Source organism: Epargyreus clarus, unplaced genomic scaffold (genome assembly GCF_041222505.1).
Source record: "Epargyreus clarus isolate Ecla_fem2 unplaced genomic scaffold, WU_Ecla_fem_2.2 ptg000035l, whole genome shotgun sequence".
Lineage (NCBI taxonomy): Eukaryota > Metazoa > Arthropoda > Insecta > Lepidoptera > Hesperiidae > Epargyreus > Epargyreus clarus.
The window spans coordinates 6,991,968-7,013,135 of record NW_027332240.1 but is presented as its reverse complement, the minus strand read 5'-3'; the positions used below and the strand labels follow the sequence as shown (position 1 = coordinate 7,013,135).

Here is a 21,168-nt window from a genome sequence, read left to right as displayed (position 1 = left end):
TAAATTTATATAGAGAAGGGCTAAAATTTATATCAAAAGTCTATCTCCGTGACATTGTAAAAATTAAAATACATTAATGAAAACATGTTTTTTTGCTTTTTAATAGGTTAATGATTTATTTTAAATTTGAACTACCTATCTGACTTGGAATACCACGAATCCTCGGGACGGCAAAAATATCTAGACAGTGTTTTAAAATTTACTTTATTCAAAAATCATATAGAGTTTCGATTAAACTTTAAAAACCATGCACGCAGTTCATTTATTTACCTAACTACAAAGTTTAAACAAACGCCTACATTTGTTACTTAGCAAGTAACGTAGGTAGGTTGTGGGCGGATTAAACGAACCGCAATGATTTACGTGACGTTTACTTCTCACATAGTAATTGGTTTTACCGAAACATTCATTGCAATTTGTAAGTGTAAAATATCAACTATTATTAATCTCGCGGTGTTTCTCATAGATTTTAGGTTTTGTAATATCTACGAGATGGCTTTATTGGCAAAGATAGCAGGCATTTATTTTTAGGTTTTTTAAAAAGTAGCAAGCGAGCATACAATCTACTAAGGGTTTTATTTTTCTTTTTTTTACAATATAGGAGTAGCAGACGAGCTTGCAGTCCACCTGATGGTAAGTGGCTACTGCCGCCCATGGACAACTGTAACCAACCTCAGATAGGATAAGATATTCCTACCTGAGGTCGGCCACAGATGCGCCGCTACCCCAGAGAACTAAGCTGGAACGCCTCGGAAAAGTCTGTCTCCCTTACCACACTCTTCAAAACGGAATACAGCAGCGCCTAACACTGCTGTTATTAGGTAGAAATAGGTGTGGCGGTGGTGCCGCCGGAGTCGAACCACAAAGGGTTCTACCACCTTCAAAAAAGATCGCAGGTAGATCGCAGTCACCCATAGATATTTATAATCAATCCCAGAAAAGTTTAGTGTCCTATCTGAGCTCAGCCACAGGTGAGCTACTAACCCTCAGTTTATTTTGTCCCTCAGAACTAAAGTAGAACGCGTCAGATAAGTATGTCTCCCTTACCACACCCCTCAAACCAGAACACAGCAGCGCTTAACATTGCTGTTATAAGACAGAAATAGGTGTGGCGGCCGAACCACAAAGGGTTCTACCTTCAATTTTGAAGTCACAGACAAACAATTTCAATGTATATATGTGTATTCGTAAAATTGTATCATTCTTCGTGCGTTCTACATATTTCCTTATTTTTGTGGTTTTTCAAATTAACGTAAGCAAAGCACATTGCACAAATACTATAAAATTTGTATGTGAGCAGGTAATTTACATTAGTAATCAGGTTGAGGTAAGTTAATATTTACATTTTACATACAAAACTTCGAGTATAATGAATAATAAGTAAAGTTTAGGTTTTTTGGTGTTTAAGTTTCAAAAGCCACTATTATAAGTATCACTTAGTGACAATGAATAGACTGTCTTAACAATATCAGCCCATTGATCAGGTCCTCCATGGTCTCGTCAGCATCGCAGCATCATCACTAGCACCCAGGATATACATGAGTCCTCCAATGATATAGGTATTACATATATGTGGGTCTCCTAAACATATGGTAAGTACTTACGTATTTTCTTTTTAAGTATATGTAGTTACTTTATTTATTTATTTATTTACTCTTTATTGACCATGTTAAAACAGTGTGGTGCAAAAGGCGGACTTAGTGCTAAATAGCATTTTCTCCCAGTCACATTAGGGATGTGCAGAAAAATTGAAGGCAGTACAACTATAAATAAATAATAATAATAATAAATAGGAAATAAAATAAAATGAAGTTGCGTAAAGTAGCAATAGTGAATGTGGACTGAAGTAGCAAATGTGCGTGCATTCGACCTGAAGTTGATTCTTTTTTTTTATAATATAAGAGTAGCAGACGAGCATGCAGTCCACCTGATGGTACCTAAGTACTACTGCCGCCCTCCATGGGCATCTGTAATCAACCCCAGATAGGATTAGGTATTCCTACCTGAGGTCGCCCACAGATGCTCCGCCACCCCTGAGGACTAAGCTGGAACGACTCGGAAAAGTCTGTCTCCCTTACCACACCCTTCAAACCGGAACACAATAGCGCGTAACACTGCTGTTATTAGGCAGAAATAGGTGTGGCGGTGGTGCCGCCGGAGTCGAAACCAGAAAGGGTTCTACCACCTTCTACAACAAGTTCTACCTGAAGTCGGTCAGAAATGCGTTTCACTCCTGACGACTAAGATTGTCACCTTTTAAAGGTAAGGTAAACGCTTTCTACACTCACAGCCCCACACTAGGATTCCCTGTGTCGTGGGTGCCATGGAAACACACATAGACAAATACACAAACACCCAGACCCAGAAACAGAAATCTAAATTCATCATTTAGACATCTGTCTGGCCGGGGATCGAACCCGGGACCCTTTGCGCGTCAGACCGGTATGGTGGCCGCTCCGCCACGCGGGTCGTCAACCTCATGTGTCATCTGGATTTAGGAATTATGCTGCCGTTTGTGAGTGACGTTAATAACTTAGGTATTCTTAATTATGGAATCTGGAACAGCCTTTGATAGATTTGGGTCTCGTATCAACAGTGACAGAGTTTTAGGCCAAAGTCTACCTCGCTGGCCAAATGCGACTTGGAATACTTCACACACTATGGAATTTCTTTAACGAACTTATAAGCAAGTAGACTTCCTCACGAATAATTAATATAATTTCTAATACTAACATAATTGAAAAATCAGTAGTGCCTGTGATTCGAACTTCGAACCATCCGATTAAGAGACTAGTTTCAATAAAAACATTATTTATCTTTAATAAGTAAAGATACTTCGCCGCCTTGAAATTGAATGAAGCCACAAAAAGGCTGATTTGGTAGTTATTTTTTTATTCCTTTTATCTTGACAAATAAAAAAAACATTTTTAGAGAAAATTTACGAATAAATAGCTAATACTGCGTAATTTACATAATAAATACATAAGTATTTCAAATATTTTAGGGACATTTAGCACGGAGACGTGGCAAAACTTTTTTACGCGACTATTTCAATTCTCAAAACTGGTTATATTTTCTTGTTAGGAGTGAGTAATCTTAACTAATCTATGAGTATGTTCATTGTTTAAAAAATAATTATTATCGTTTGAATATCACGCTGGGACTGAAACTAAGTTCACTGACGCACAAGCCGCGACCTTTTTGTTTGTTTACATTTATTTCTATAAAGCCCGCTAATGACAGCAACGCACAGAAGTTAGTGAATGAACCGCGTTCGTAGTGCGCACGCGTATTCGTACGCACTTCGCCTAACAACGAAATACGATAAAAAGTTTTTTGTGTTCCGAATTTAAAAGCAGTTGAAACTTTTTAAACTTAAGTGTAGATAATAAATAGTTTTTTTAAATTTAAATTTTGTTTTTTGGTGGCTTGTGTTGTTGTGAACTTAAAGTTTATAGGAAGTAACGTTTGAAAATGTGTTAATTAAAAAAATGCAATTAAGTGCGTAATTAATAAAATGTAAGTTTAATTAACGATTTTGAATAAGTTTTAAAGCGTTAAAATTGCACCATATTTCTTATTTATTTTTCTAAACTACCCGCGTTATATCAGATAACTTCGAAATTCAAAATGCTAAGCTTGTACGTTATTCGTTTATTTACGATTATTTCACAATAGGTTCATCTTTACAATGTGTTGCGTGAACCAAATATTATATTAAATATTTTCCTGGTTACGTTTTGTGTTTATCAATTCACTGAGAGCGCTGTCATGTCATTTAAGAATTATGTGAAACAAACATTAGGCCTCAGAAGGCCGCTGTCATATGTTAATCTTGATAAAAGTGTTTAGTCGTAATTAAGTAGAAAATAATGTATTTTTAGTATATGGTATGACATGGCACTCTTCAAAAAATGTGCAATAAGAGCTCTCCTCCAAAGCCGGCGATGCATTGGCGACTCTGGGGTTGCCATAGGCGACGGTGACTGCTTTCCATCAGGTAGCCTGTCTCTCTCCCCGTTTAGGTAAATAATAATTATTAAGTATACTTAGTTTCAAAACTAAAAACGACGCTAAAATCGCACAAGGAAAATCGTTAATCCTGATTCCTGACGATCCTGATGAGGTGAATGGGATAAAATTATTTAAATCGTGTATTGTCATTGGTTCTTGATAATTGTTCAAAATATTAAATTAATCGGACCGTTCAAAGTGGGATAGAATCGAGTTCAAAGATTCCGTTACATACATACATACAGGTCAGGCTAATAAAAGCGTGGTAAAAATATGTTTTAAAAAATACATGAAGTAATTATGTAGTATTTTAAAACTTATCCGAATATCTTAAAGGTACAACATAAATTATGAAAAACGTAGCTTTTGTAATGACTAAGTATTTTAATACCTGTTTATCACGATTTTTTTACACACTATTAAAGTAAAGGTCAAATGATTCGATGTTCTTATAAATATTTCCATAATATCATACCATAATTTCCATAGACTACAAATTATCAATTTGAAATAGCACCGGTATTAATTAGAATTTGATTTTAAAAATTGTATGTTTTAATGTTTTTATATTCATAGTATACTCTGATTCTGAAAATGAAGGTAATAAATATTTCTAAAGTGCATTTTGCATTGTGTTTTTTATAGTTATCGTTCAATCAAATTAGCAATTGTTTTACATGCAATTAAACGCATATATATTTTTTAAATTGTACAATAAATAGTTAATTGATTGTGGTTATGAGTAATTGCACATAATATTACACATGCGTGTAATAAAAACTTTATATCTAAATAATTTACCGACAATTCTTCGAAATGAAATTAAAATACCACGACACGGTATTTGCGACATTGGAGACCCATTGGACAGGTGCTAGGGTCTCGTTGGAATGTAATGAAAAAGTTGACCACTTTTTGGTTCTTTTTCCCTATTAACCGCGACGGTGCAATTATAGAGATGTACACTTTCAATTGAAGTATCAGTTTTATCGGACTTTTTTATTGCATTTATTGCATGACATCATTGAACTTAAATTTTGATGTATAAAAATATTAAATCGTGTAACTTTTTCACATAAAGATATTAAAATTACATTAAACTAGAAGCTGTCGCTATAAATTATAAAGTTCATCTGATTCATTTCTGTTTATGACTTTATATCGTATTGTTCTCGCACTCATTTATTTTTTATTACTCGTATGTTAAAAAATACCTATCAGGTTGGTGTCTACACTCTAAGATGCGATAAGAAAAGAAATATTAATAAAGAAAGAATAATTTTTCGTGGTGTTAGGACAGCACTTTTCAATGCGCTGTAAAAAGCTTTACTTTATTTTGTTAGATTCAAGGTTTAACACTTTTTTTAATAATTCCGTTGTAATATGACATATAAATAAAATTGGAGTGTCTGTTTTTAATATTGAAATAACAGTTTTTTACTACATGCATATGAGTATACGTACAGTACATACAGCAAAATAGCATTTTTAATTTTTTTGTCCGTCTGTCTGTTTGTTCCGGCTAATCTCTGAAATGGCTGAACTGATTTTGACGGAACTTTATTATAAGGATTTTATGGGCAGGTAGCTGATGTAATAAGGAGTAACTTAGGCTACTTATATTTTAAAACTAGGCACACGGGGCACAGCTAGTATTAAATAATAACGTAATTCGTGCTTTTGTTCATTTATCTTTCCTTAAAATTAAAAAAACCTGTCACTCGTCACTTGTCAGCACCGAATGTACTAATCTCTATAATCGCACCCGTTGTCAAATAGTATCATTCATTCATGTCGTTATTTTGTCACCTTTTCTAACATCGGTAAGCACGTTGAATGGACTTTGTGGAATGCTATAAAAAGTTGAGTTCTCCGTATAACTGACCCTTATTTTTTCAAAACTGAGTCATGTGGCAGAATGGTTCACAAAATGGTTCATTTTACATAGGTTACTTATTTATTAAAATACTACGATTATTTTATATTATTTGTTGATACATAACTCCATATAAATTAAATAGATTTAAAATGTTTGCGATGTTAATAGTTAGGCGACTTACTATAGGTAAATAATCTATGGTAATTTTTTGTATTTTAAAAAAGGACAGATACCTACTTATATAGATTTTTCACAATATAAATGTATTATTTTATTGTTTATGAAAAGTAGTTGAAACCGGCTGAATGAGTCATTTTCAAGTCATTTAAAAAGCTTACAATGATAACATAGACCAACTACTGTTCGATTGTAATAAAATTGGCGGCGCAAATATTTCTAAATTGACTTCCAATCACCACTATAAATCTATATCTATTCCAGACGGGTGTACTAGAGAAATCCGGTAAAAGCTTGTTTATATGATAAAGTCCATGGATAATATATAAGTCACATAGAGAGCAAAGGTTTATATGGATACTAAAGGGTGATATAAACTTGTATTTGTGATTGTATATGTGAAGATACTATATAAAAACATACTATATAACTACATACCCTAAAAATAAATAAAAATAAAATTTGATATCACACATTCAGAATGGGTTGGTTAGTCAAGGTAAAAAATGAAGATTCATCCAAAAATCTATCAATCAGGTTATGATTGGATCAATATAAAATAACCGAATTATTCCCAACTAAAAAAAATACTATCTAAAAATTACTTATAGTCTATGTCCCTCTCAGAATTCCGCAAATCCGAAACCGACACATATTATTATATTAAAATTAAATCCGGCAAGTCGTTAGGGCAGTTAGGTGTGCCAAAGAATGAGACATATATACCTACTAGCTGACCCAGCAAACGTTGTGATGCCATATAAAGAAAAATGTTAAGGGTGAACAACCCTTATAACTTAGGGGTATGAAAAAATAGATATAAGCCGATTCTCAAACCTACTGAATATGTATATAAAATTTGGTGAAAATCGGTAAAGCCGTTTCGGAGGACTACAGTAACTAGACTAACTCTGAAGCATAGATTAGTAAAGATACTTCGCCGCCTTGAAATTGAATGAAGCCACAAACGGCTTATTAGTAAGTTCTTTTTTATAATTCTTAACAAATTAAAGACATTTTTAGAGAATTTACGAATAAATAACTAATACTGCGTAATATACATAATAAATAAATAATTATTTCAAATATTTTAGGGACATTTCAGCACGGAGACGTGGCAAAACTTTTTTACGCAACTATTTCAATTCTCAAAACTGGGTACTTTTTCTTGTTAGGAGTGAGTAATCTTTACTAATCTATGGGTAAATGACGTAAATTTACAACGTAACACAATTATTACTTACGTAATTTACGTAAATGTATACACACATTTACATAACATAACGTACATGCAATATATAATAAAAGAAATTCAGTTATTTATAAATATAAAATTGTAAAGAAAATGTAACAATTCCTTGAAATATGTACACTATTGTACACCTAGATAAATAAGACATACTTTTAAAAATTCAAAAATAAATATGTTCGATACTTATTTGTGTTGTGCGTAATAAATGATACTGAATCATATTATTATCAAAATTCAAAATGTATCTTATATTTGGACAAGCCATATCTACAATTTAAATCTATTCCTTCCTACCGTAGAGTAATGTTTACTATAGAGTGCGTCTAAGCGAAACTTTGTTGCGAGTCTTAAGCAGATATCCTATGGTTGTTGATAATCTGCTTAGGGAAGTCCTCGCCAAACTGCTAGTCCGCTCTGAAGTTGTTGGGAGCAGGTGTAGTTGTACAATTTAATATGGCGACGCGATTCATTTCTATATTCAGACCGGACTAAGATAGATAGATAGATAAGAGTGAAAGTAAGCTTTTTTATTTTTTTATAATGTAGGGGCAGCAGACAAGCACACAGTGCGCCTGATATAATCAACTCTAGATAAGATTAGATTCCTATCTAAAATCGGCCACAGATGGGCCGCTACCTGAGGACTAAGCTGGAACGCCTCGGAAAAGTACGTTTTCCTTACCACACCCTTCAAAGCAATCGTCAGTGATTGCCGCAAACTATCCGTATCTTCCTTCAGTCACAGTTGCCGACCTCCGGCTTTCGACTTTCGCCTGTGTTTAGCGACCGAACGATGCTCGCATATTAGAGCCCTTAGTTGTAAAATGCTACTGAACTATGAATTACAATATACAGGGTGACTGAAAATTCGATACATTCCCTTGCAGGGGTAAAAGTAGAGCTCATTTGCAATAGATTTTGTCATTAAGTACCCAAGCCAATAGTGATTTGTTTTTGGGATATTCAAGTTTTTGTGTTTTTACTTCTAAATACCGATTTCAGGCAAAAATAAAATGCTCCCTAAGTGAATATCCTATTTTGATCCTATTTTTGTGCATAATCTTATATTGCCAATCAGATGGTACGGCACATTTTATTTTTTGCCTCCAAGGGAATGTATCTAATTTTCAATGACCCTGTATATTATTAAAACAACGAAATTACCCAGCTCACTCCTCTTAACCTTGATTTTATGACTGGTTTCCTTATACCGTACAGAACACCAATGTTCTCACCTTTGTGTATTGTTCATACCCATAGTCTCGCTCTATACTTTATAATATTGAGTTTCCTACTTAAATCATTGCATGTCAGCGAGCTAGTCAATGGAATATTAAACAGTTTGACGTAACACCTCCCAAATACAGTATGGTAGGAACCGCACTATAGATTTAATAAGATGGTAATCAGTTGTCTACTGAGCTTTATGGTTATCAATAAGTAGTTAGTAGATGGCCTTACGTCAAAGATTTTTTTCTTTTAAAGACGAAATAAATTACTATTTATTATGGGTTAAATACGAGTATAATCAAAGGTGAAACAGTCGATCCAAATTTTGTCTATACAATATTTAAAATTGGACAATTTCTAATACACGCGTATAGTCCGCGTAAAACTGCTAGTCCGCTCTGAATATAGAAATGAATTGCGTCGCCATAGTAAATTTACTATTACAATACAACTATTATTATTACAACTCTGAAGTTGTTGCGAGCATGTGTAGTTATACAATTATATACAATTGTATAACTGCAATTGTATACTATTGTATAACTACACCTGCTCGCAACAACTTCAGAGCGGACTAGCAGGTTGGCGCGGACTATACCTATAAGTTTCTCTGTTTGATTTTTTCTAATATGTGTCATTAATCTACAAAAAGAAAAAGTTTTCTTTATGAAGTGGCGTATTAAGGCCGTCGGAAGTACGGGACAGCAAGTTGAACGGAGATCCCCAGTGTAAAAAATTGATTTGATTTAACAAAATTACAAGTGTGTCATAGATATTCGCCTGTGATTCGGTGACCTTTGTTTTTCGCTGCCTCATATACATTTCATATATTGTTTGGTTCTCACGACTGTTTTTTTAGCAACGGTGTTTGGAGGCCCCTAAGAGCAAGGCCCAGGGGGGGTGCCCTCTTCTGCCCCTCCCTTAAGGCGCTAGAGCTTTAATCATCAACCCATTAATGTCCCACTGCTGGGCACGGGTCTCCTCTTATAACGAGAAGGATTAGGCCATAGTCCACCGCGCTGGCCAAGTGCGTATTAGTAGACTTCACATACCTTTGAGATCTTTTTTTATTAATCTCTCAGGTATGCAAGTTTCCTCACGATGTTTTCCTTCACCGTTTAGCAAGTGATAATTAATTTCTAATTTGCACATAACTTTGAAAAATCAGCGGCGTGCCTGGGATTTGAACCTCGGACCCCTCGATCGAGAGGCCGGATTTCTTAACCACTAGGCTATCACTGCTTTAATACCTACCTTCGATAGTACGTAAAGTACATTTTCAAATATGTGGTTTTACAAAGTATTTTTAAAATAGACATTACTTACATAATTATAATGTTATGAGAAAACTGGGAAAAAACATAATTACATAACTCAACGTTATTACTTAACCATTAAATACCAATATTCTCGTTACGTTTTCCTTTCAACGTAACGAATATACATATATTCTTAGGAAACTGGCTTACATGATAAATTACCATCACCTCAACAGACAAACCTTCATAATTATTATATCTTACTAGCTGACCCGGCAAACGTTGTGCTGCCATATAAATAAAAAAATGTTAAGGGTGAACAATCCTTATCACTTAGGGGGATGAAAAATAGATGTTGGCCGATTCTCATAGATACCGGATAAGCACAAAAAATTTCATCAAAATCGGTCAAGCCGTTTCGGAGGAGTATGGCAACGAAAACTGTGACACGAGAATTTTATATATTAGATTCTTAGGAAACTGGCTTACATCATAAATGACCAGATAATTACCATCATCTCAACAGACAAACCTACATAAATATTATATCTTATATATAAAATTCTCGTGTCACAATATTAGTTACCGTACTCCTCCGAAACGGCTTTACCGATTTTCACCAAATTTTTATGCATATTCAGTGGGTCTGAGAATCGGCTACTATCTATTTTTCATACCCCTAAGTGATAAGGGTTGTTCAGCCTTAACATTTTTTTTATTTATATAGCAACACAACGTTTGCCGGGTCAGCTAGTATTAAATTATATACGTCAATAGAATACAATAGAATTGTTCATACACAATCCGATATATAAATGTCGACATCGTGCTGTTGGAAGTTGTTTGGATAACCGCAAGCGTCTCTTCATCCGTGTTTCCGTGCTTTGAAGGACATGTATTATTGGCAAAGCAGAAAAAGGTCCCATTTATATGTACAGCCATTAAACGAGCCAGACACAAGCTATGACTGACAAAATCTTATTCTTTAAGTGAAAACTTCTGTAGCCGCGCTGTGAACTTTTGTGATGGGTAAAAAATATTAAACTCGCGTCAGAACATGTGGCCTGATCGAAAATTAGTAAGACGGCAAAGCAAACTGCAAAATTCAAGTTATCATCCGGTGTCAGTATAAAAAAAATTCAGTTTATTTTTTTATTTATTATATTTTATTATTCTGGTTAGGTTTCGAGTTACCCCCGGAGTGCAACCCGTTGATTTTATTTCTTAACAATCTTTTTACAGTAACGGTCGATGGCTGCGTGACTGTTACAGTAGATATAAATATTTTAATATCCATTGTATACTAAAATACTTTTTGTCTGCCACGGCACGCGTCTGTCACGTTCTATGCCTTTGTGGGGTAACCCTTCATGGGTTCCTCTCAGCTACGGGGGCAGCAGAAAAGATATGGCGGATTCCTAGCGGCTAAATCCCCACGGTGTTCCTCTGGACGCCCTGTGTCGAGACCACGGATTCGCTAGTAGTACTCTTCCACGGTCCCGACTACGTTTGCCTGAATCCGTGACCATCTCGGTTTGGGATGGATCACTTTCTATGCTCGTAGAAGCTTTAAAGCCGAAAGAAAACATAGCGAGCAAACCTACATGCCTCCTAGTAAAAGACGTGGTTTTTTTTCACTACGGTAATCTCTAAAAGTATTATATTCAAAGCACTAAGTATATAGCTTTATGATGGGTTTCTAACTTACTCGTAAGTTATGTGAAGTAATAATGAACGTAGTCCACTAGATTAGACTAATAGTCCTATTCTATTTGTAATTATATATTTTTGACTAATATGTATGTTTTTTTGTCCGTCCAAACGGCTTTATGGATTTACATATTACGAAGTGTTCTTAGACTCGTCTAAATTATGAGTGACAATTAAGCTACATTATTTCATTTTTCAGGTAATAACTTTTCATCAGTCAGATTATTTGTTTTTAAGTATAATAATTACTAGTTTAGCGACAAGTAGGAAATGATCATGCAACCCACTTGATGTTAAGTGGCCATTGACGCTAACGACGTCTGTAACCAAGTGCTTATAAAATCAAAAATCTATGGGGAATTATGAATAGATACAGTTTCCTGGAACCACCACTTTAATTAAAATAAAATAAGATAAAATGAAATGAAATGGAATGGAATGGAATGCAAAAGGTACAAATATTTTTTGCAAAGTGCGAGTCCAATGGAAAGTTCCGTACCGCCAAATTTTCATTTATTTTTAATATTTATTATAATTGCAGCCATAGATGTAGGTACTCATGTTTCTTTGTGAAAATTTGAGTTGTCTTAGCCTAAGTAAAAAGTAAAAAGCCTAGTAAAAACGCAATAAGTAGTTTTAAACTGTCAGATTTTGCTCTTATACTTAATTCTCTAGTGAAAGGTCATTTTATGAGACATATAATAAATAACAATCATCATAATAACTAAAGCCTAGCAATCTTAGTACTTAGAAATAATCTAGGAAATGTATTAGTTTAATAATCATCCCACACGAGCATGTCAGTCAAGTGTTCCATGAATCACACTTAGTGATAATATAATTGATAATATTATCACGCGTGATTCGTCTTTGCTCGCCTGTCCTCGACCTTACACTCTAGAATAATCATAGTTTACACTAGATACGACAAAGCTTCTCAAAGTTTTCATATCACGACCCCCTACGTGTGTAAAAATATTTCGACACCTCCTGCCTTCATACTTTCATTAATGTGTGATTTATACTATATGAGTGTAAAAATATTTTCGACCCCCTACGCTTCTCTGTTTCTAACTTGTATTTTATTATGTTACAAATATTAAATCTGTGCAACATTTCTATTTACGTCCATATTAATTATTAGGTAGGTAAATACATTACAAAATTAATCTACGATTTATTTTTTATGTAGTGTTGTTGTTCTAAACCATCTTTTTGACATCTTTATTGTTTTTTTTTTTTTTGACTAAGTCGTCGCAATCCCTTTATAGAGACTTTGCAACCCCTAAGTCGTAACACATTGAGAAGCACTATAATAAGTGATACAATATCCCACATCTTTTAATCACAGATATGACGCATTGTCTCGTACGAAATTATTACAAAATTATATAACGATTGAATAATATATAATTGAGTAAAGTAACCACGGTTCTGACAACACTTACGTTATACAAGTACAAATTATTAACTGATAAAATCCATCGTGCGCTATAAAAAATAATGACTACGATTCTGTTAAAACAGATTTCAAAATAATAATGAGTATTTACGTCCTTTATTATATACTCAATCAATTTGACAATGTGCAGATGACATGACAGAAGAATGGATAGTTTTATTATTATTTATTAAAAACGATTTATGATTTATTATTATTTTTTAATTAAAAATAATGAGCATTTGCATTTAGTCTGCCTAATGTTAGGTTTTAATTATTTGCACAATACAGAAGATAAGTGGCTATTGTCTTTTAGACATCTATAATCAATCCTAGATAAAATGATTCCTACCTAAACTAGGTCACAAATGCGGTGCTATCTCTGCGGACTAACTTAGAATGCCTCAGATACGAGTATGTATGTGTCCCTAACTTAAACCTTCAAACCAGAAAACTCCAGCGCTGTGCATTCCGGAATCGAACCACAAAGGGTCCTACCACCCTCAAAACACCATTGAAACCCTTATTGCTAAATAACAGCAGTGATAAACCCTAATCTATTCAGGTTTATAGGATTACTAGCTGACCCGGCAAACTTTATACCGCCTCAAAATCTATTTATCAAATATATTTCATATAAAATACAGCCTATGTTACTCGTAGATTATGTAGCTTTCGAATGGTGAAAGACTTTTTAAAATCGGTCCAGTAGTTTTTGAGCCTATTCATTACAACCAAACAAACAAACAAAGTTTTCCTTTTTTTAATATTAGTGTAGATATTAAGGGCTATAGAGGCTTTCCAACTTACCTTACTACACTAGAGCTAGTGGTAGATCTTGGAACTCAGATAGGACTCCAATCCTATCTACAGTTAATTATGGATTTCCGCAGGCGCCAAAAGCCACTTAATATCAGCCATGGAATGTATGCTCCATGGTACTTTTTTATGATAAAGATAATACGTGTTAAGACGTCATCTCTTTACATATATATTTCTTATGTGCGTGTGTATGTCACTGAACTCCTCCTAAACGACTGGACTGATTTTGATGAAATTTGTTGTGTGTGTTCAAGGGGACTTTAGAATGGTTTAGATTCACAATTTAGTCCGTGGGAAAAGGTTTTTTAAATAATTTTTAATTCGTAAGTAGTTATGGAATCGGAAACTATGCATTTGATCAAGTCATGGTCTTTAGCAAAGTTGTTGTCCAAGAGCCCACGAGGGTTTGGGAGTTGGTAAGACCAATTTTCGACAGATGGCACCACTGTCATTCCAATGCAGGTACAAATTTTCCGTTTTATGTATGTCATATTATTTCTTTAAAATGCGGGCGAATCCGCGGGCACCACTAGTAAGATATAAATACATTCTCCTTATGTGCAATATGTAATTACTTAACAATCATAAGTTATAGAATCTATAATATTTCATATAAATAACAGGTTATGTGCATTTATTTTCCGAGATTTTTTATAAATTGTATAGCAACCATTAAATAATAACTGGCTTTGATCGCAGATTCCTTGCAATGGAAGTTTTATTTTATTTCTCGTTGTGTTGTACAAATAACAGAAATTATATTATAAGGAAGTAATGACTGCACATTGCAGTGGTATCAATGGATTAGCTTCTGAGGTCTAAGTAGTAATCAGTGACGGACTATGGTCGTCGGAGGCTCCAGGCGGAAAGTTCACAGATTATTTGGATCTAACGACCCTTTTAGCTAATAGCAACTGTGTTTGGGGGACCCCCAGGACTGGGAGTCCGAGGTGGACCACCCCTTCCGCCCTCCCCCCTTAAACGCTTTCTACACTCACAGCCCCACACTAGGATTCCCTGTATTGTGGGTGCTATGGACACAACATAGACAAATACACAAACACCCAGACCCAGAAACAGAAGTCTAAATTCATCATTTAGAAATCTGTCTGGCCGGGGATCTAACCCGGGACCCTCTGCGCGTCAGACCAGCATGGTGACCGCTCCGCCACGCGGGTCCTTAATCAGTACTAGTACCCGTCATGCACCTCAAGTGTATAGAAGTCATATTTCATACAGTTTAATCGTCATTTTTAAGGAAACTACGAGTATATTAAAGAAACATCGTAGAGAAGCTTACAAGTAAGTAAAAATGCGAAAAATACAGTTTGGAAAAAACATGTAAAAGTTGCTAACCCGGCGAAATTTGTAAAATATTTTTAAAAGTAGAAAAATATTTTTTCTCTCTTGCGGGGCCCCTTTCTTGTGGGGGCCCCAGGGCAGAATCCCTCCTTAGGCCCCAAATCAAACCTATGGTTTACCGTAGTTTCCGATTGTTATCATTAGGTGCCTTCGAAACAAGTTACAGAAACGCGCATTAAATATGGACTATATTTCTAGCACACACATCCAATACCTAACTATGTAATTAACTTTGTACATCACGATCCAAATCATAAGCGTAGGATCTACACGTTGTACCTTTAAAATTATAAATACCGCCGTTCCTTACTTACCGCTTATAAATATAAAAACTAAATCAACACCGTAATGCCAGCGCTTCACAATAAAACAACAATTACTGTCAATGCCAGTGAATGGCACGGTGTTGTGTTCTGTATGTGTGTGTGTGTGTGTGTGTGTGTGGCCTGAATGCACAGACTTCACGATACAACGCACCATTGACTTATGTTGTGGATTCCTGAGATTAATAACCAGGGGGTTACTACCATGGTACAGAAAACTTAAAACAATATTATTTTGATTATACATTGAAATTTCGTACCACGACCTCGTTAAAGTAAGATTGTTTTTATAATATTAAAATAAGTCGTTTTGTATTGTGTTGGTCGAAATTATTCATTCTTTATTGCAGAAAATTTAACTTTTGAAGCGAAATATGACAATTTCGGTTGGTTTTATACAATGGATGAGCGAAAAATGAATAAGAATGCCTAAATATTTACTAAATTTAATTAAAAATAATAATAAATGTCTAACATAATTAAGTTTGTTCAACTGCGTATGACTAGTTTCCTCTTGGATAAGGAATAGACAAATTACTAATTACTTTTACATCAATCGGCCCGAATAAAATAAAACTGTTTTAAGAAGGTCGTGGTACGAAACAAAATAATGTTGATGCAATATTGAAGTAAAACTTTCCTGAACTATTATAGTTTTTAAAAGATGGTGGTAGGCCCCAGACTTCGAATATCTGATCGAAGTAACCAGACTAAGTATAATGAGAGGTTTCTTACAAATAAATTGATGAATGTTCTCGAATTTCTACTAAAAAATATAAATTTGAAATATAGTCTTCTTTGCATAAAACAGTGAAGTCTTTTAAGATAAACATCATTTTCTATGTTCAATGTTTTATTGAAATATGTATGTTAAGTAATTGAAATGTATTTTTAATCAACACAGTACATAGCTTGTAAGAAATCTTCATGGTACTTGTCTTGGTAATAACATGGTAACAATAAGTTGTTAGTTTATTACTAGCTGAGCCCCGCGGTTTTAACCGCGGTAAAAATTAATTCTAATGCGGGTGAAACCGCGGGGCACAGCTAGTTCTAAAATATAAGTAGCCTAAGTTAGTCCTTATTATATCAGCTACCTGCCAATAAAAGTCCCGTCAAAATCGGTCTAGCCATTTCAAAGATTAGGCAGAACAAACAAACAGACAGACTAATATTGTAAAAAATGTTATTTTGGTGTATGTACTAGTATGTATATTCATATATATGTAGTAAAAAGCGGTTATTTCAATATTAAAAACAGACAATCCAATTTTATTTATATGTTTTGATGTATAGATAGCGTAGGTACAAAATATATAAATTCTCGACCATTTGTTTTTGTTGTTAAAGGTAGTAGAGCCAAACTCTGTGGTGCGACTTTCCACACTTGTTTTTCTACCTAATAACAGCAATGTTTGCTGTTTTCTGATTTGAAGTGTGTGGTAAGGGAGACTTGACTTGACCGAGGCATTCCAATTTAGTCCTCAGAGGCATCTATTATACAAAATGCGATTATGGCATTTTAGTGTGATCGTATAAAATTCCACATCTGATTATTCGTTGCTTAATTTTTATTATCAGAAAAATAATTTAATTTCTATATTTGTTCACAGAAGTATAAATCTCAGATTCAAGAATGAGTGTCCAAGGCCTGTGATCCTCAGTAGATGCCCCGGAAGTGACGCAGCATGCTCGATATACTTCCGCTGCGATGGCTCGCGAGGATCCAAAATGGCGGCATCGCCAACCAATTCTTTATGGCTTTAATGGGTAAGTATCTTTTTCTTTTCTTTTTTATTATCCAGGGGGTGTCGTGGGAGCAACTCGGGGTTATGTGGTATAGTCTGCGTAAAACTGCTAGTCCGCTCTGTATATAGAAATGAATCGCTTCGCCATAGCAAATTGTATGACTACACATGCTCGCAACAACTTCAGAGCGGACTAGCAGTTTGGCGGGGACTATACCTAACATGTAATTAACTACTTCGATCAAATAATATCTGGTCAAAAACCTATTACTAAAAGTAAGTACAAATAAATAAAACTTAAGTTTCTATTTGTAATGACAAAATAGCTATCCATTACTACATGTTTTTGTTTGTCAGTCGGTTTGTTCTTTGGTCAAACGGATTTTGACAGAACTTTCACTGGCAGTTCGGTGAGACGTAACTTAGTCTACTTTTATTTTGAAAGAATTAGGCTTCTGCGCGAAAAATAGAAATACTCTTGAAATTTCTAGATTATTCTCAATTATAAACGTGGGTGAAACTAACAAACACAGCTCGTTTATTTTATAAAAAAAAAACTAGCTGACCATTGTGTTGCCATATAAATAAAAAAATGTTTAGGATGAATAACACTTATCACTTAGGGGTATGAGAAATAGATAATAACCGATTCTCGGACCTACTGAATATGCATATAAAATTTGGTGAAAATCGGTAAAGCCGTTTCGGAGGAGTACGGTAACTAACATTGTGACATGAGAATTTTCTATATAAGATTATTAATATCTTTAGCTACAATACAAAATATAAATCCTTATACTGTGCTTTTATAGATTCTGTTAACATGATTGTATGTCTATGTCATGTCATGTCTAAAAAACAGTTGAACAGGTTTCTAAAACATATTTATGATAAAAAATCTCTACATAACCTATAAAAAAAACAAGTTTCACTTTAGATTATGAAGAGGATTCATCACACAAATTAATTAAAATTTCGCGGATACAGTGCGCACAGAATATTTCCATGTAACCTCTTTGGGACCGGTTTGCGGGCTCGTATTTATAAACATCTAGACAGAAAGACGACGCGTCGTTTCCTACATTTCTACTTAGGTACAGTTCACATCATTAGCGATAGATAGACTTCATCGTTAACACCACAGTTTAATATATAATCTTTCTGTCTTACGACAATACAAGTAGTTATATACGCTGCTGTGCTTTAGTTTGAAGAGTGTGGTAACTGGTAAGGCAACGCATTTGTGGTTGACTTCAGGTAGGATTCTAATCCTATCTAGGGTTGATTATTAAATGTATTGTCCATTTATCCATGGGCGACAATGGTTTACTTTTATAATATAATAAAAAATTATACCAATTTGTTGGGTCAGGTTAGGTTAACACAGAATATTTCCATGTAACCTCTTTGGGACCGGTTTGCGGGCTCGTATTTATAAACATCTAGGCAGAAAGACGACGCGTCGTTTCCTACATTTCTACTTAGGCACAGGTCACATCACTAGCGATAAATAGACATTATCGTGAACACCACAACTACATCTATTTCTGTCTTATAACGATAGTTTAAAAGCTGCTGTGCTTTAGTTTGAAGAGTGTGGTAAGGCAACGCATTTGTGGTTGACCTCAGGTAGGATTCTAATCCTATCTAGGGTTGATTATAAAATTTACTGTCCATTTGTCCATGGGCGACAATGGCTACTTACTTTTATAATATAATGGAAAATATAGGTACCAATCTGCTGGGTTAGGTTAGGTTTGGTTAAAATAGAATATTTCCATGTACCCTCTTTGGGACCGGTTTGCACTCGTATTTATAATTATAAACATCAAGGTAGAAAGACGACGCGTCGTTTCCTACATTTCTAATTAGGTACAGGTCACATTACTAGCGAAAAGTACTATTAATTGTTATGTAGCAGAAGTCTTCGTGGTTCGACTCGGGAGGCACCACAGTTATGCTACATTACATCTGTTTCTGCCTAAAGAAGTGTTAAACATCGCGTTTTGATTTAAAGCGTACGTAATGGAGACACACGAGGCGTTCGAACTTAGTTTTTAAGTCATAGCAACGTATTTTTGGTGGACCTCAGGTTGTACTCTAATCCTACCTTGGGTTTTTTAAAGATTTCCAAGGACATCAATGACCAAATCTTCGTACCTACCTACTGTACCTATTATAATATATTTTAAAGTAGGACACAATTCATCGTATTTCTATTAATTTCTTGTTAAATAAAATTCGCCGTCGACCTCTCTTCCATTTGGCTATAGAACATTTACCTAATAATCTGTTCATTCAATAACTGTACCTGTTACTACACTACAAAGTACTAATAGTTCATGTAGAAAGGTACATCTATCATTATGTAACAATATACACGAGCCTTTACCGTCTGTCTGTATGTCTAAATAAAGAGTAAAGTTACATTTCACCAATCTACATTGGAGCACCATGGTTATGTTCCAGGTCTTTGCTAGCTATAAAGATAACCTCTGCTCAATTTACAGCACATAGATTACATTTTTAGTTCAGAATTAGTTTACTAGGGCGCCGTGGTGGACTATGGCCTTAAACCCTGTCACTCTGAAAGGAGATCCATGCCTAGTTAGAGACAATAATCGGCGGATGATAAAGTTAAATTGTAACTCGAACATACTCGTATTTATATGCTAGAATATTGAAAGTTCTAGCGAAAAATTGTCACAAACCTTTATACTGTACGTCAACTTTAAGATCAGTATGATCTAATCTGAAAGGCAAGTCAAATAATGTCAGGTATAGCCCGCGTAAAACTGCTAGTCCGCTCTGAATATAGTAATGAATCGCGTCGCCATAGCAAATTGTATGACTGCAGATGTTGCTTGCAGTAACTTCAGAGCGGCCTAGCAGTTTGGCGCGGACTATAATAAGATTTTTCTGCGAAGTTATTATTTAATAACAGTCCTTCCTTACTAAGGGATTAACTCTCAGGGGATATATTATTGCTTACTTTAAGGCTGGCCATTACTCTATTTATAGTTACTGTCTGGCAGGCCAATTACATGTATTTTATTTGAGTGTAAGTCTAGAAATACCCACTCGATGCGACATAAATAGAAAACTGGTTAAATTTTCCCCGTCTCCCGTTTCTCGACGAGTTGTGGGTAACGATCTTTTTGTCGCCTACATTTAATTAAAGTTACTGGCTTCTTAGATAGATAGTCCAAGAGATGATTACGGTTTTTTTTTCAAATATATAGGCACTTAGTTACTACAGATTATAATACTCTAGACTGTTCAGTTATGTTTTAGTTGACAACCCGTGTGGCGGAGTTGTCACCATACCGGTCTGACGCGCAGAGGGTCCTGGGTTCGATCCATGGCCAGACAGATATCTGAATGATGGATTTAGATATCTGTTTCTGGGTCTGGGCGTTTGTGTGTTTGTCTTTATGTGTGTCCATGGGACCCACGACACAGGGAATCCTAGTGTGGGGCTGTGAGTGTAGAAAGCGTTTTATTTAATTAGTTTAGTTAACATTTGAACACAGCTGTTACCTACCGTTAATTCACAATATTTTACTTCTCATTAGAATATCTATTCAAAATATTTATTTAGCTTCAAATATAATTTGTCGTAAGAAAGATATTGTAGTAAGGTTAAATGGTAAACAAACTTTTTCTTGGTTAAGAAACTTATCTTCATACAATTTATCAACTGAGATATTCAGATATCTAGAGCGAAATTATATGTCACCATCTATGATTAGGTATTCATTACTATAAATGGTACTTGTCCCTGTAGTTCCGGGACTATAATATGGCTAGGGTAACCCCTGCCTGTCGTAAGAGGCGAATAAAGGGAGCTTCCAGAGTTGCGGGTACGAGTGGGAGCTCGAACTGTCCAGCAAACAACCCCGGGAAGGACGGCGGTATGTGTGGTCGCATACCGCTATAAACGCCAGATGT

At 34.9% G+C, this 21,168-nt stretch overlaps 1 protein-coding gene across 2 annotated transcripts in view; it reads left to right on the top strand.

Annotated features, from left to right (window-relative positions):
• The first annotated feature begins 1,202 nt into the window (after positions 1-1,202).
• LOC140756428 (solute carrier family 2, facilitated glucose transporter member 8) overlaps positions 1,203-21,168 on the top strand; it is a 42,168-nt gene continuing 22,202 nt past the window's right edge. Inside the window, exons 1-2 of one of the 2 annotated variants that reach the window (XM_073091930.1) lie at positions 1,203-1,327; positions 17,083-17,239. In XM_073091930.1, the coding sequence (XP_072948031.1) occupies positions 17,158-17,239 (82 nt within the window). In that variant the 5' untranslated portion in view covers positions 1,203-1,327; positions 17,083-17,157. Of the gene's footprint in view, positions 1,328-3,262; positions 3,520-17,082; positions 17,240-21,168 lie in introns of those variants that run through there. The other variant, XM_073091929.1, reaches the window with a different exon arrangement.